The sequence below is a fragment of the Oncorhynchus mykiss genome, chromosome 29 (genome assembly GCF_057628025.1).
Source record: "Oncorhynchus mykiss isolate SJ-2025 chromosome 29, ASM5762802v1, whole genome shotgun sequence".
Taxonomy (NCBI): domain Eukaryota; kingdom Metazoa; phylum Chordata; class Actinopteri; order Salmoniformes; family Salmonidae; genus Oncorhynchus; species Oncorhynchus mykiss.
The window spans coordinates 7560922-7578098 of NC_143050.1; the positions used below are offsets into that span (position 1 = coordinate 7560922).

Consider the following 17177-nt stretch of genomic DNA (forward strand, 5'->3'; position numbering starts at 1 on the left):
TTTTGTGTGTGAATACAGTCTACTGGGCGTTTTTCATCCCATGTCAAGCATTAGTGTTAGACAGCAGTGTGGTTAAGGTCAGGGTTGAGGTTAGGGTTAAGTTTTAAATCAGATTTGAAGAAGATACAATTGTATAAATAGGCGGGGTTTATGACTTTGTGGCTGTGGTAACTAGTGACGACCCTCAACCTGTCAGCGTTTCGCGAATTTTAGATATGCGTATGTTTGGGGACAGCGAGACACAGCAGGATAGGCGCACGTTGATCCGAGAAAGAAAAACGTATTTTTGATAAATGGCTACAATGTTACTTCTCATTAACTAACATTGTCGTCTTATTTCCATTTCTGGAGTAGTTTGAAATCACGGGTTTGCCGCTAAAGGTAGGTTTATTTGGGGTTCGACTGTCCGTAAAGTTGAGTAGTTATGTAGACAACAGTAGCCTACTCGGTCGTTATTTGACCCTAAGAAAACTGCATTTTTTTTTTGTTGTCAAAATGACAAGAACTAGTCTACATAACTATTCAAAGAGTTTTCATTATTGTTGAAAGAAACATCACGCTTTAAAAACATCTGTTGAATGTTGTCATACAGGTGGAACCAGCCAGACAAACCCCCTAAAAGCATAGCTGAGAGATTTGGAGGAAAAAGCTGTCACGATTACTTCCTAAACAATTTGAAACTGTAATGTCTAGTTATAATACCTAATAACGTGTTGCATGTGTTGGATTGTTTTTATTTTAATATCAAATTAGAGATTTGAATATTGTGTGGTCTTAATAGCACCTAATGTCATTCTCTTTGGGAGTGTATTTGACAACCGGTTTCACTAACATGGTCTCAGAGCATTTCGTATTATTGTGTATGTAAAACACCCGATACACTCCATTTAGAATGATATGTTGAGTTTCATATGGTACTGTAGGTATTCATTTGTGGATGTCCGTCACCCATTTCGTATGATATGTTACAAATTACAATTTGTATTAAATGTCCAGAATTTGTGAAACGTAAAATATGTTACGAATTCTAGCTAGGTGGCTAACGTTAGCCAGGCTAGAGGTTAAGTTTTCGATTTAGGTTAAAGGTTTAGGGGAAGGGTTAACTAACGTGCAAAGTAGCTAAAAAGTAGTAAATCGTTGCTAAAGTTGTCCGTAATGACATTCGGACTCGCAACCTTTGGCTTGCTAGACGTTTGCGTTATATGCCCACCCATCTACCCCGGCAAAACACCCTATTTTAATTGTTGCCTTTTAATTGTTGTCTTGTGTAACCAAACCAAACGTAACATATCACTATGCTACGTCTAGTCTATGAGAGCAGGCTGGTTTCACAGAGATACAAAACAGTAATAGTGACAATTGGCCTTCTTGATTGATTTCCTTCTTCCCCTCACCTCTCCTCTATCCCCCTCTTCTCTCCCCTTCTAATTCCCCCTCTCCATCCTCCCATCCTTTGCCCTCATCTCACCAACTCTTTTTTTCTCTTTTTTTCTCCTCTTTTCTCACATTGCGCTGTCTTCCCTCCCATGTTTCTCCTCTCATCCCTGTCTCATCCTTTTCTCCTCCCTCTCATTTTCCCTCTCTTCCTCTCCTCATCCCCCTCTCCTTTCCTCTGTCTAGATCTCCAGCCTGCAGTAAGACATGTCGTTGGCAGAGCCAGCAGAGTTGCTGCTGATAAGGGACCAGTATGACCGTGCGTTGGAGTGTCTGACCAGGGGCCTGGCGGCTGACCAGGCAGGGCAGGGGGCCCAGGCCCTGGAGCTGTACAGGAGGGGCCGGCAGCACCTAACCCTGGGCCTGGAGGTCCCTACCAGGGGGCCACAGAACCAGGGAGCCCCCTGGGACACGGCCAGGCAGTTGCAGCAGAAGATGAGGGAGACTCTAACTAACATCAGCACCCGACTAGCAAACATGGAGACAGCAGGGGTGGGGACGGCGGGCCAGGGAGGCCCAGCGTTGGTGGATCTAGTGGATCTCTCTTCCCAGTGCCTCTATCCCACCCTGGGGCCATTGGTGCCCCCTATGCCGCTGCCTGGTTCCTCCAACCCCCTCCCCCATCTCTACCCCACACTGCCACCCGGGGCTACCCCAACAGACAGCCTCTCTGCCGGGGCTACAGGCATCACCATGGCCCCCTCCCTGCCCATCCTCCCTGCCCTGCCCCTGGGGCTCCCAGGAGAGCAGCCCCCAGCCTACACCCCCCAGCCCACCGACGGGCACCACAGCCTGGCTTATAGCCCAGCCGGAGGAGGGGGTCTGGGGCTGGGGGGGCAGAGGGTGGGGGGACCTCCACAGCCCAAGGGAGGGGTAGGGGGGGACGGAGAGGAGCTTTTGTTCCTCCCTCGGGGGGTGCAGATGTTTTTCGTGTCGTCGGATGGCCAGGTGAGCGCCCCATCGTACCCGGGTTATCTACGCATCATCAGGTTCAGCAGCCAGCTCAAAGACATGGCCAACGGAGGAGCATCAGCCTTCCTACACGTAAGGAAACCACTGTGTGTGTATGAGAGAGAGGGTGAGGGTGGGTGTTGGCTTGTGTGTGTGTGTGTGTGTGTTTAAAATACCAATAGAAAATAGTATATTGTCTCCAACACACCTGTATGGAGAGTAACTGCATAATGAATTGAAAAGCAACTCCTGTTTGTAGAAGAGCAGTAGAGAAAAGGGTTGAGGGTAACTGTGGTTGTGGCAGCTTGAGGTAGTTTCATCTAACTGTTTTAGGCTGGATGTCGTCTGGATTCAGTCTTGTTCAGGGTTGTGTTCATTAGGCACCCAATGGTCTGAAACCTCATATTTATACGTTTTTCAAAAAGTTTTGGTACTTTGTGCCCTACTGAATATGCCCCAGATCTCTATCTCCAGATAAGATCTGTTGTTTACAGATGAAGTTGTTTCCCCTTGTCTCAGAACAAGCACCATCATAGACCATATCTTATTCCAGATGAGTGAGACTAACCGAAGTGTAGCCATATCTCTTAGTTCAGGATTAGTGAGACGAATGGCAGATGCCATAGATTGATACCGTGTCAACCCAGTGCTCAAGCATTTCACAGACAGACAGACACGTGGGATGGTCTACCATAGTTTTATTGTCATGTGTTGTTTTACAAGCCATAGCAGTATAGCACCCCAGGAGCAAATTAGTGATAAGGGCCTTGCTCAAGGGCACGTCAACATATTCTCCACCTTGTCAACTTGGGTATTAGAACCAGTGACCTTTCAGTTACTGGGCCAACCCTCTAACCGCTAGGCAACCTGCCGTCCATTTCTCTTTGTTTGGTGTTGCTATGACAACGAAGAATTCCCAGACCTAAATGGAATTCTAGAATTCTCTCCCAGTGGTGAGGTCACAATGCATGCATCTCCTCCATTAGGCAGATGAGAGGAGGATGGTGGGAGGTTCTACTGAATGAGAAGTCTTTCTCTTTCCACTCGTGGAACCAATTACACAGTAAAAACTATTGATCGCTAAATCCGGAGAAATTACGGACCTTGAAAAAAACTAAATCCGGTTACAAGGACCATGTAAAAACATACAGTACCAGTCAAAAGTTTGGACACACCTACTCAAGGGTTTTTCTTTATTTTTTACTATTTTCTACATTGTAGAATAATAGTGAAGACATCAAAACGATGAAATAACACAAAAGTGTTAAACAAATCAAAATATATTTTATATTCTTCAAAGTAGCCACCCTTTGCCTTGGTGACAGCTTTGCACACTCTTGGCATTCTCTCAACCAGCTTCATGAGGAAGTCACCTGGAATTGTGAGTGTTACACTCTCACCTGGAGTTCCCACAAATGCTGAGCACTTGTTGGCTGCTTTTCCTTCACTCTGTGGTCCAACTCATGCTAAACCTTCTCAATTGGGTTGAGGTTGGGTGATTGTAGAGGCCAGGTCATCTGATGCAGCACTCCATCTCTCTCCTTCCTGGTCAAATAGCCCTTGCACAGCCTGGAGGTGTGTTTTGTGTCCTTGTCCTGTTGAAAAATAAATTATAGTCCCATTAAGCGCAAGCCAGATGGGATGGCGTATCGCTGCAGAATGCATCACTGACAGTGTCACTAGCAAAGCATCATCACACCTCCTCCTCCATGCTTCACGGTGGGAACCACACTTGCAGAGATCATCCGTTCACCCACACCGCATCTCACAAAGACACGGCAGTTGGATCCAAAAATCTCAAATTTGGACTCATCAGACCAAAGGACAGATTTCCACCTGTCAAATGTCCATTGCTCGTGTTTCTTGGCCCAATCAAGTCTCTTCTTATTATTAGTGTCCTTTTAGTAGTGGTTTCTTTGCAGAAATTCGACCATGAAGGCCTGATTCACACAGTCTCCTCTGAACAGTTGATGTTGAGATGTCTGTTACTTGAACTCTGTGAAGGATTTATTTGGGCCTCAATTTCTGTGGCTGGTAACTCTAATGAACTTATCCTCTGCAGCAGAGGTAACTCTGGGTCTTCCTTTCCTGTGGCGGTCCTCATGAGAGCCAGTTTCATCATAGTGCTTGATGGTTTTTGTGAATGCACTTAAAGAAACATTCAAAGTTCTTGGAATTGTTCCGTTTTGACTGACCTTCATGTCTTAAAGTAATGATGGACTGTCGTTCCTCTGCTTATTCAAGCTGTTCTTACCATAATATGGACTTGGTATTTCACCAAATAGGGCTATCTTATGTATACCACCCCTGCCTTGTCACAACACAATTGTTTGGCTCAAACCCATTAAGAAGAAATTCCACAATTGAACTTTTAACAAGGCACACCTGTTAATTGAAATGCATTCCACATGAAGCTGGTTGAGAGAATTCCAAGAGTGTGTAAAGCTGTCATCGAGGCAAAGGGTGGCTACTTTGAATGAGTTGTTTAATACTTCTTTGATTACTACATGATTCCAAATGTGTTATTTCATATTTTTGATGTCTTCGCTATTATTCTACAATGTAGACAATAGTACAAATGAAGAAAAACCCTTAAATGAGTAGGTGTGTCCAGACTTTGGACTGGTACAGTATGTGTACATGAATAAATGGCAATTACACTTACAACATGTCTATAAAGAGCTATAAACACAGCATCAATATAAACATAAACTTAAACATTCACTTCTTGGAGAGAGAAACAAATTACTTGGATGGATAAAGGGTCAAGATTTATGTCTCTCTCTCTCTCTCTCTCTCTCTAGCACTTATGGCAGTACAGAGTAATACTACATACGATAAACAATAGGATTGGCATCTCTAACATTTTAAAATAATAGTAACAGCCACGCAATAGAATATATGGCTGAAACTTGAAGTAATTAGTGGTTATTACACAGCATGTAACCCCCGCCCCCCCCTTCATGTAAAAGCATGTAACTACCAGGGAACAGTGGGTTAACTGCCTTATTCAGGGGAACAGTGGGTTAAACTGCCTTGTTCAGGGGCACAGTGGGTTAAACTGCCTTGTTCAGGGGAACAGTGGGTTAAACTGCCTTGTTCAGGGGAACAGTGGGTTAAACTGCCTTGTTCAGGGGAACAGTGGGTTAAACTGCCTTGTTCAGGGGAACAGTGGGTTAAACTGCCTTGTTCAGGGGAACAGTGGGTTAAACTGCCTTGTTCAGGGGAACAGTGGGTTAAACTGCCTTGTTCAGGGGAACAGTGGGTTAAACTGCTTTGTTCAGGGGAACAGTGGGTTAACTGCCTTGTTCAGGGGAACAGTGGGTTAACTGCCTTGTTCAGGGAACAGTGGGTTAACTGCCTTGTTCAGAACGACAGATTTGAACCTTGTCAGCTCGGGGATTTGATCTTGCAACCTTTCGGTTACTAGTCCACCGCTCTAACCCTTATGTAGGGAATAGGGTGCCAGTTGGGATGTGATCTAGTCAGACGTGTTAAACCCAGGCATGTGTGTTGACTGGCCTGTGGTGTCTCACTCTAACCCTGTTATGTTCTGGGTAGCTCAGTGTCCCAGCAGTACAATAGGGGCCAGTTAACAGATGACTCTGCTGTTCTGTTGTGTTGCAGGCTGTGGTAATGTACCATGGATAGGGTCTGAATGAACAAATAGCAGTTTCCCAGCCCTGACCATGCCAACTGCCAACCAGTGATATAGTCTACGTTCTGTTTGGCGTACATGTTGTTGTTTTGGTTGTACCCTGACGAGGGTCACACTGAATACCTCTGTAATCCTAGTAACCCCAGTGCTCCTTCCTAACGTGTGCGTTTTTATTTAAATGTATTTATTTTCACCTTTTATTTAACCAGGTAGGCCAGTTGAGAACACCTTTATTTAACCAGGTAGGCCAGTTGAGAACACCTTTATTTAACCAGGTAGGCCAGTTGAGAACACCTTTATTTAACCAGGTAGGCTAGTTGAGAACACCTTTATTTAACCAGGTAGGCCAGTTGAGAACACCTTTATTTAACCTTTATTTAACCAGGTAGGCTAGTTGAGAACACCTTTATTTAACCAGGTAGGCCAGTTGAGAACACCTTTATTTAACCAGGTAGGCTAGTTGAGAACACCTTTATTTAACCAGGTAGGCCAGTTGAGAACACCTTTATTTAACCAGGTAGGCCAGTTGAGAACACCTTTATTTAACCAGGTAGGCCAGTTGAGAACACCTTTATTTAACCAGGTAGGCTAGTTGAGAACACCTTTATTTAACCAGGTAGGCCAGTTGAGAACACCTTTATTTAACCAGGTAGGCCAGTTGAGAACACCTTTATTTAACCAGGTAGGCCAGTTGAGAACACCTTTATTTAACCAGGTAGGCCAGTTGAGAACACCTTTATTTAACCAGGTAGGCCAGTTGAGAACACCTTTATTTAACCAGGTAGGCCAGTTGAGAACACCTTTATTTAACCAGGTAGGCTAGTTGAGAACACCTTTATTTAACCAGGTAGGCTAGTTGAGAACACCTTTATTTAACCAGGTAGGCCAGTTGAGAACACCTTTATTTAACCAGGTAGGCCAGTTGAGAACACCTTTATTTAACCAGGTAGGCCAGTTGAGAACACCTTTATTTAACCAGGTAGGCCAGTTGAGAACACCTTTATTTAACCAGGTAGGCAAGTTGAGAACACCTTTATTTAACCTTTATTTAACCAGGTAGGCCAGTTGAGAACACCTTTATTTAACCAGGTAGGCCAGTTGAGAACACCTTTATTTAACCAGGTAGGCCAGTTGAGAACACCTTTATTTAACCAGATAGGCTAGTTGAGAACAAGTTGTCATTTACAACTGTGACCTGGCCAAGATAAAGCAAAGCAGTGCGACACAAACAACAACACAGAGTTACACGTGGAATAAACAAACATACAGTCAATAACACAATAGAAAAAGTCTATATACAGTGTGTGCAAAGGAGGTAAGATAAGGGAGGTAGGCAATAAATAGGCCATAGTGGCGAAAAAATTACAATTTAGCAAATAACACTGGAGTGATAGATGTGCAGATGAGGATGTGTGTGTGTGTGTGTGTGTGTGTGTGTTGCAGGTGTCTGACTGGTTGTACCCTCTGACGCCAGACACCCTGTGCTCCTTCCTAACGTGTGTGTGTGTGTGTGTGTGTGTGTTGCAGGTGTCTGACTGGTTGTACCCTCTGACGCCAGACACCCTGTGCTCCTTCCTAACGTGTGTGTGTGTGTTACAGGTGTGTGACTGGCTGTACCCCCTGACTCCAGACACCCCAGTGCTTCTGTCTACCTCTGGGATCTTTATGTTTCCTGACACCATGGCGGGGATACCCGGGTCCTACGTAGGGGTTGTGCTGTCCTCTGAACTGCCTGCAGCAGACAGACATGCCTTTCAGGACCTCCTCTCACAACTCACTGAGCTACGGGTACAGGTGAGGTTAAACACACACACACACACAGTAACACACACAGTAAAACACTCTCACAGCCAGCTCCTAGTTTGTCAGTGATCCACCAGTAGCAGTAACAATAAATCATATGGATTACAACAGTGTTCTACTGGGGAGGACTAGAGTTCACTGACTGAACTACAACAGTGTTCTACTGGGGAGGACTAGAGCTGACTGACTGAACTACAACAGTGTTCTACTGGGGAGGACTAGAGCTGACTGACTGAACTACAACAGTGTTCTACTGGGGAGGACTAGAGCTGACTGACTGAACTACAACAGTGTTCTACTGGGGAGGACTAGAGCTGACTGAACTACAACAGTGTTCTACTGGGGAGGACTAGAGCTGGCTGAACTACAACAGTGTTCTACTGGGGAGGACTAGAGCTGACTGACTGAACTACAACAGTGTTCTACTGGGGAGGACTAGAGCTGACTGACTGAACTACAACAGTGTTCTACTGGGGAGGACTAGAGCTGGCTGAACTACAACAGTGTTCTACTGGGGAGGACTAGAGCTGGCTGAACTACAACAGTGTTCTACTGGGGAGGACTAGAGCTGGCTGAACTACAACAGTGTTCTACTGGGGAGGACTAGAGCTGACTGACTGAACTACAACAGTGTTCTACTGGGGAGGACTAGAGCTGACTGACTGAACTACAACAGTGTTCTACTGGGGAGGACTAGAGCTGGCTGAACTACAACAGTGTTCTACTGGGGAGGACTAGAGCTGACTGACTGAACTACAACAGTGTTCTACTGGGGAGGACTAGAGCTGACTGACTGAACTACAACAGTGTTCTACTGGGGAGGACTAGAGCTGGCTGACTGAACTACAACAGTGTTCTACTGGGGAGGACTAGAGCTGACTGACTGAACTACAACAGTGTTCTACTGGGGAGGACTAGAGCTGACTGACTGAACTACAACAGTGTTCTACTGGGGAGGACTAGAGCTGGCTGACTGAACTACAACAGTGTTCTACTGGGGAGGACTAGAGCTGGCTGAACTACAACAGTGTTCTACTGGGGAGGACTAGAGCTGACTGACTGAACTACAACAGTGTTCTACTGGGGAGGACTAGAGCTGGCTGACTGAACTACAACAGTGTTCTACTGGGGAGGACTAGAGCTGGCTGACTGAACTACAACAGTGTTCTACTGGGGAGGACAAGAGCTGGCTGACTGAACTACAACAGTGTTCTACTGGGGAGGACTAGAGCTGACTGACTGAACTACAACAGTGTTCTACTGGGGAGGACTAGAGCTGATTGACTGAACTACAACAGTGTTCTACTGGGGAGGACTAGAGCTGGCTGACTGAACTACAACAGTGTTCTACTGGGGAGGACTAGAGCTGGCTGACTGAACTACAACAGTGTTCTACTGGGGAGGACAAGAGCTGGCTGACTTAACTACAACAGTGTTCTACTGGGGAGGACTAGAGCTGACTGACTGAACTACAACAGTGTTCTACTGGGGAGGACTAGAGCTGATTGACTGAACTACAACAGTGTTCTACTGGGGAGGACTAGAGCTGACTGACTGAACTACAACAGTGTTCTACTGGGGAGGACTAGAGCTGACTGAACTACAACAGTGTTCTACTGGGGAGGACTAGAGCTGACTGAACTACAACAGTGTTCTACTGGGGAGGACTAGAGCTGACTGAACTACAACAGTGTTCTACTGGGGAGGACTAGAGCTGACTGACTGAACTACAACAGTGTTCTACTGGGGAGGACTAGAGCTGACTGAACTACAACAGTGTTCTACTGGGGAGGACTAGAGCTGGCTGACTGAACTACAACAGTGTTCTACTGGGGAGGACTAGAGCTGGCTCACTGAACTACAACAGTGTTCTACTGGGGAGGACTAGAGCTGGCTGAACTACAACAGTGTTCTACTGGGGAGGACTAGAGCTGGCTGAACTACAACAGTGTTCTACTGGGGAAGACTAGAGCTGACTGAACTACAACAGTGTTCTACTGGGGAGGACTAGAGCTGGCTGAACTACAACAGTGTTCTACTGGGGAGGACTAGAGCTGGCTGACTGAACTACAACAGTGTTCTACTGGAGAGGACTAGAGCTGACTGAACTACAACAGTGTTCTACTGGGGAGGACTAGAGCTGACTGAACTACAACAGTGTTCTACTGGGGAGGACTAGAGCTGACTGAACTACAACAGTGTTCTACTGGGGAGGACTAGAGCTGGCTGACTGAACTACAACAGTGTTCTACTGGGGAGGACTAGAGCTGGCTGAACTACAACAGTGTTCTACTGGGGAGGACTAGAGCTGACTGACTGAACTACAACAGTGTTCTACTGGGGAGGACTAGAGCTGACTGACTGAACTACAACAGTGTTCTACTGGGGAGGACTAGAGCTGACTGACTGAACTACAACAGTGTTCTACTGGGGAGGACTAGAGCTGACTGAACTACAACAGTGTTCTACTGGGGAGGACTAGAGCTGACTGAACTACAACAGTGTTCTACTGGGGAGGACTAGAGCTGGCTGACTGAACTACAACAGTGTTCTACTGGGGAGGACTAGAGCTGACTGAACTACAACAGTGTTCTACTGGGGAGGACTAGAGCTGGCTGACTGAACTACAACAGTGTTCTACTGGGGAGGACTAGAGCTGACTGACTGAACTTCAACAGTGTTCTACTGGGGAGGACTAGAGCTGACTGAACTACAACAGTGTTCTACTGGGGAGGACTAGAGCTGGCTGAACTACAACAGTGTTCTACTGGGGAGGACTAGAGCTGACTGAACTACAACAGTGTTCTACTGGGGAGGACTAGAGCTGGCTGACTGAACTACAACAGTGTTCTACTGGGGAGGACTAGAGCTGGCTGAACTACAACAGTGTTCTACTGGGGAGGACTAGAGCTGACTGACTGAACTACAACAGTGTTCTACTGGGGAGGACTAGAGCTGACTGACTGAACTACAACAGTGTTCTACTGGGGAGGACTAGAGCTGACTGACTGAACTACAACAGTGTTCTACTGGGGAGGACTAGAGCTGACTGACTGAACTACAACAGTGTTCTACTGGGGAGGACTAGAGCTGACTGAACTACAACAGTGTTCTACTGGGGAGGACTAGAGCTGACTGAACTACAACAGTGTTCTACTGGGGAGGACTAGAGCTGGCTGACTGAACTACAACAGTGTTCTACTGGGGAGGACTAGAGCTGACTGACTGAACTTCAACAGTGTTCTACTGGGGAGGACTAGAGCTGACTGAACTACAACAGTGTTCTACTGGGGAGGACTAGAGCTGGCTGACTGAACTACAACAGTGTGCTACTGGGGAGGACTAGAGCTGGCTGAACTACAACAGTGTTCTACTGGGGAGGACTAGAGCTGACTGAACTGCAACAGTGTTCTACTGGGGAGGACTAGAGCTGGCTGACTGAACTACAACAGTGTTCTACTGGGGAGGACTAGAGCTGACTGACTGAACTGCAACAGTGTTCTACTGGGGAGGACTAGAGCTGACTGACTGAACTACAACAGTGTTCTACTGGGGAGGACTAGAGCTGACTGAACTGCAACAGTGTTCTACTGGGGAGGACTAGAGCTGGCTGACTGGAATCTGTGGGGTCAATGTCCCCATACAAATTTTTCAAAGGCTGGAATTCAAATGAAATCCACCACATTAGCAATGCTTACGAAGTGTCTTTGTTCACAAGTTACTGTGTAGTCACATACACACGCACCAGTTTTTACATATATATTTTTTAAGTAACCAAAACTAATTAGTGGTTTTAAGTCAACATAAAACGCAGCTAACTATTGCAGGCCTATAGTGAAGGCTGGTGCACTGTGTTCTTAGGAGACATATTTCTCTTGTTTCTGTCTCACCACTCATCACCAAATGCTTGTTATTGTGTTGTGGGTGGAAACACACTGGTTCTCCTCAGTTACCTACTGTAGTCTACTACAGCTCACAGGAATGTGTCCAGGCTGGCGTGAGCTGGAATGGGGTTGGAATTTATTTTAATATCATTACAAAAAAATGTTACCTTTTTTATTTAACTAGGCAAGTCAGTTAGGAACAAATTCTTATTCTCAATGGCATTCTCGTTTGTCAGCTCCGGGATTCGATCTTGCAACCTTTCGGTTACTAGTCCAACGCTCTAACCATTAGGCTACCTGTCGCCCCGGAATGGGGTGGGGCTGGAATGGGCTGGGCTGGGCTGGGGTGTAGTGGGTTTGGAATGGGCTGGGCTGGGGTGGAGTGGGGCTGGGGTGGAGTGGGGCTGGGGTGGAGTGGGGCTGGGGTGGAGTTGGGCTGGGCTGGAGTGGGGTTGGAATGGGGTGGGGTTGGAATGGGGTGGGGCTGGGGTGGAGTGGGGTTGGGATGGGGTGGGGCTGGGGTGGAGTGGGGTTGGAATGGGGTGGGGGGGAGTGGGCTGGAGTGGGGGTTGGAGTGGGGTGGGGTTGGGTTGGAGTGATGTGGGGTTGGAATGGGGTTGGAGTGGGGTGGGGTTGGAATGGGGTGGGGTGGAGTGGGCTGGAGTGGGGTGGGGTTGGAATGGGCTGGGGTGGACTGGGAAGTCCTAGATCAGCACTTCTCTGAGATGCTTTATGGACTCCGGCCCAGATCAGGTGTGTTCTGTGATCAGGATAAACTTCTGCTCTACATACTAAAAGTTGATATCTATTCCATGACCTCATTTCCTGTCTGTTAGGCTCCAGAGGAGGGGGCAGGGTCAGAGATCATGAACCTGAGTGAGAAGGTTCCCATTGGTCCCCCTGTGGAGGTGGCGGGAGCAGGGACAGGGGAGGAAGAACTCCCCCTACCTGAATGGAGCGAGAAGATGTCCCAAGGCATCCTGGCAGGTAGGGGTGTCTGTGTGTGTGTGTAGGTGTATATGTATTTGAACATGCAGTCTGTCTGTACATCCCACCCTCCCTGCAGGTGCATCGTGGCTGAGTAAAGGGTTTGTGCGTGGAGCGGAGGCCACAGGTAAGGCCATCCAGAAAGGAGCGTCTAAGCTGAGAGAACACATCACCCCAGAGAACGTCCCGGCTGAGGTCAGCCCTGGCGTTACCAAGGGCCTGCACCACGCAAAACAGGCCACCGGGGGTGCTGTTCGCGTCAGTCAGTTCCTGGGTAAGGATATGGAGGAGGGTACAAAACAAACATGATATCTCTATGGGATGGAGGGGGCATATAAAGATCACCAAAACGTGTGTGTGTGTCTACTAACACTCTTGTAAACTTGTGTTTTGTGTGTTTGCAGTGGACGGAGTGTGTACCGTAGTAGGCTGTGTGGGGGAGAAGCTGGCTCCGCATGTAAAGAAACATGGCAGTAAACTTATCCCTGAGTCCATGAAGAACACTAAAGATGGCCGCTCCAACCTGGATGGCGCTATGGTGGTGGCAGTCAGCAGCATAAAGGGTATGGAGAGAGAAAGACGCATAGTAGCGACCTCGATCCACACACAGAATATGTTGATTATCATCAGAGTATTTCTGAAAGTTATTTGAATGGTAGATATGCAGATTCTGTTAATAGGCCTAGCCACCTGTACTAGAGTGACCTACCTGTCTGATAATCAAACTATTCTCCTGTCTATCTCTGTCTAAGGTCTCTCCGCTATGTGGACTGGTTTGGAAACTGGAGCTAAGAACATCGGCAAGAGTGTCACCTCTGAGACGGTCATGACCGTGAAGCATAAGTAAGTCCCTCTCTTTCCTTCTCCTCCCCCTTCTCCCCCTCCTCCCACTCCTCCCCCTCCCCCTCCTCCCCCTCCTCCCCCTCCTCCCACTCCTCCCCTCCTCCCCCTCCTCCCACTCCTCCTCCTCCCCCTCCTCCCACTCCCACTCCTCCCCCTCCTCCCACTCCTCCTCCTCCTCCCCTCCTCCCCCTTCTCCTTCTCCTCCTCCCCTCCTCCCCCTTCTCTTTCTCCTCCTCCCCATTCTCCTTCTCCTCCTCCCCCTTCTCCTTCTCCTCCTCCCCCTTCTCCTTCTCCTCCTCCCTCCTCTCCTCCCCATTCTCCTCCCCTCCTACTTGCCCTCTCTTCTTCTCCCCCTCCTCCTCCTCCTCCCCTCCTCCTCATCTCCTCCCCATTCTCCTCCCCATTCTCCTCCCCTCCTACTTGCCCTCTCTTCTCCTCCCCCTTCTCCTCCTCCTCCCCTCCTCCCCCTTCTCCTCCCCTCCTACTTGCCCTCTCTTCTCCTCCTGTGATCTTCAATCACTCTATTTTAAGGGGCTATGCTTTCCTCTTCTCTTTGTTTCACCCCTTTCATCATGATCTTGGTGGGTCTGGGTGCCAGCTAGTGTCTTCTTTAGCCCACTAGGTGCTGTCATGATCTTGGTGGGTCTGGGTACCAGCTAGTGTCGTCTTTAGACCACTAGATGCTGTCTTTGGCAAGGTAACAATGTAGTGTTATTATAGGGAGAAACACACTGGCAGGATGAGCAGGAGCTTTGGGGAAATAATATCTTTCTTTCGTTCTTTCCACACCTCTCCTTTCCTTCACTCTCGCCCTTTATCTTCTTATTTTCCAGATTTCGGGGTCTAGAAGGTCTTTTAGACAACCCCTCTAACTGACGGGGTGACTGACTGGTCGGGGAGTGAAGACGGACACCTTTTGAATTGTAACCTTTTGACCTTTGTGACTGAATACTGACTGAATGCCTATGTGAATAACTCTGGTCTGGTCTGAGAACGACCCCTGATCCCTAGCCCCTGATCCCTAGCCCCTAGTCATAGTCTTGTGTTGATCTAACCCAACATGGCTGCAGCAAATCCATTGAAAGGCTTGGTGGTGGAAGGTGTAAATCATCCATCCTCATATTATTCACACCTGTCCTCGGATCAAAGCAATGGAAAGGATTACGGGTTGTTTTCAGACAGGCAGGGGTCCTGACAGGCCTGTGTGTCTGTGTCCAGGGCAGCTAAATGCCTGTGTGTATTGGGTGGTGGTGGTGGTGACATTCTTATGTGAAGACTCTTTCCTGATTTGTTACTAATAAACCTAATATGAAATCAAATAATGTCAGTGTCTCTCTCTGTCCTCTCACATCTGTGTCCCATGTGACAGACTATTCCTTATATAATGTACTACTGGTGACCAGGTCCAATATGAGAGACTATTCCTTATATAATGTACTACTGGTGACCAGGTCCAATATGAGAGACTATTCCTTATATAATGTACGACTGGTGACCAGGTCCCTTCCCTACACCTCCCTCCCTACACTCCCTCCCTCCCTCCCTCCCTACTCCTCCCTCCCTACACTCCCTCCCTCCCTCCCTACACCTGCCTACCTCCCTCCCTACACTTTCCTCCCTCCCTACACCTTCCTCCCTCCATACTTCTCCCTCCCTACTCCTCTCTCTCACCTCCCTACTCCTCTCTCTCACCTCCCTACTCCTCTCTCACCTCCCTACTCCTCTCTCTCTCTCCCTATTCCTCTCTGCCTTCTCCCTATTCCTCTCTCTCTCTCCATATTCCTCCCTGCCTACTCTCTACTCCTCTCTCTCTCCCTATTCATCCCTGCCTTCTCCCTACTCCTCTCTCTCCCTACTCCTCCCTGCCTTCTCCCTACTCCTTTCTCCCCTCCCTCCCTACTCCCTCTTCTCCCTCCCTACTCCTCTCTCTCTCCCTATTCATCCCTGCCTTCTCCCTACTCCTCTCTCTCCCTACTCCTCCCTGCCTTCTCCCTACTCCTTTCTCCCCTCCCTCCCTACTCCCTCTTCTCCCTCCCTACTCCTCTCTCTCTCCCTATTCCTCCCTGCGTTCTCCTTTCTCCCCTCCCTCCCTACTCCCTCTTCTCCCTCCCTACTCCTCTCTCCCTCCCTACTCCCTCTTCTCCCTCCCTACTCCCTCTTCTCCCTCCCTACTCCTCTCTCCCTACCTACTCCCTCTTCTCCCTCCCTCCCCTCCCTACCTACTCCCTCCTCTCCCTCCCTACTCCCTCTCTCCCTCCCTACTCCTCTCTCCCCTCCTCATGCCTTCCACTAAACCCACCCACTTCTACTCATCCTATGATGAAGGTACGGCGATGACGTGAGCAAAGCCACGGACACGGGCATCCAATCAGTGATCAACGTGGGCGTGGCCGCGTTCAACGTGGACAACTTGGGTATCAAGGGTGTCCTGAAGACCGCCGGAAAACAGACCGCTAAAGCTGTGGTCAGAGAGCGAAACGATACCCCGCAGGTTGCAGTCGGAGACCACAACCACAACGGAGGACCAGAGGAGAAAGAGATGTGGGAGAGGAAGAAGGATGAGGATGACAAGAAATAGATGTCATACTCATTTATGTGGCTCTTGTCTATTTGGCCCCTATACATTTTAGCCCCGATCTTTTTAAGCCCCTCTCTGTGTTCATTTATATCTTAAGAACCACTCTGTGTGCTAATAGGCTGCTATATCTTTTGGCCCCTCAGTGTGTCAATAGGCCCCTATATCTTTTGGCCCCTCTCTGTGTTCATAGGCCCCTATGTTTTATAAGCCCCTTTGTGTCAATAGGCCCCTATATATTTTATCCCCTCTCTGTGCTAATAGACTCATATATTTTGGCCCCTCTCTGTGTTCATAGGCCCCTATATATTTTGGCCCCTCTCTGTGTTCATAGGCCCCTATATATTTTGGCCCCTCTCTGTGCTAATAGACTCATATATTTTGGCCCCTCTCTGTGTTCATAGGCCCCTATATATTTTGGCCCCTCTCTGTGTTCATAGATCTGAATGGGGTAAATGCTGTACATGTAAGAATCATGGTGATAGCTCTTCACTGCCTCCAGTTTGCAAAAAGGAGCTTGCATCATATTGTTTTTAAATCTATCCAGACCTTTCGCTGACGGGAGAAGTTGCCCCTAAAAGCTGATCTTGGGTGCTGTTTTGTATCCCCCCCCCCCCCCCCCCCCTCTTCTAATGGTTAAGGTCAGGATTGGGGGATGGAACTGAAGAGCTCACATGGAACCTGTCCATTGTGTTCCATCTCACCTTACTGTATGTAGACTACTTAACTGTTCATTCCTCTGAATGTTGGAGCCATATTAAATGACGGATATGTTTCATAGAATGTGTAATATATATATATATATATAACATATTTGTATCTGTGGCAAAATATACCAATATATCAATGACACTGTTGTTGATTTTTCTCTGTGCGGTTTGTAATTCAACTGTCTATTTTATTATTCAGTCATTTGTTATGAAATTATTTTCTGTGACGTTATTGTTGCTTCATGCCCTTGATTGATTGTCAGATCAGATGGATCAGAAATAGCAGAATCGACTCACAAATAATAATAATACTTGGTTTATTTGAACTGAAA

General features: G+C 47.6%; 1 protein-coding gene across 2 annotated transcripts; it reads left to right on the forward strand.

Moving 5' to 3' along the window:
- Positions 1-160: 160 nt before the first annotated feature.
- sparta (spartin a) lies at positions 161-16985 on the forward strand. Of its 2 annotated transcripts, none has more exons than XM_036967941.2 (8): positions 161-381; positions 1621-2478; positions 7643-7837; positions 12567-12717; positions 12797-12991; positions 13122-13280; positions 13470-13560; positions 15886-16985. In XM_036967941.2, exons 2-8 carry the CDS (start codon positions 1642-1644, stop codon positions 16136-16138), a joined length of 1881 nt encoding a protein of 626 aa, XP_036823836.2. In that variant the 5' UTR covers positions 161-381; positions 1621-1641; the 3' UTR covers positions 16139-16985. The 2 variants fall into 2 exon arrangements, with proteins under 2 accessions (XP_036823836.2, XP_036823837.1); XM_036967942.2 differs by lacking the exon at positions 15886-16985 and adding an exon at positions 14394-14879 and having other exon boundaries at positions 165-381.
- Positions 16986-17177: the final 192 nt, after the last annotated feature.

Coding starts and splice junctions, on each gene's coding strand:
- sparta (XM_036967941.2), top strand. CDS start 1,642: ATGTCGTTGGCAGAGCCAGCAGAGTTGCTGCTGATAAGGGACCAGTAT. Junction 13,281..13,469: donor GGCAGTCAGCAGCATAAAGG/GTATGGAGAGAG, acceptor TCTCTGTCTAAG/GTCTCTCCGCTATGTGGACT. Junction 13,561..15,885: donor GTCATGACCGTGAAGCATAA/GTAAGTCCCTCT, acceptor CCTATGATGAAG/GTACGGCGATGACGTGAGCA.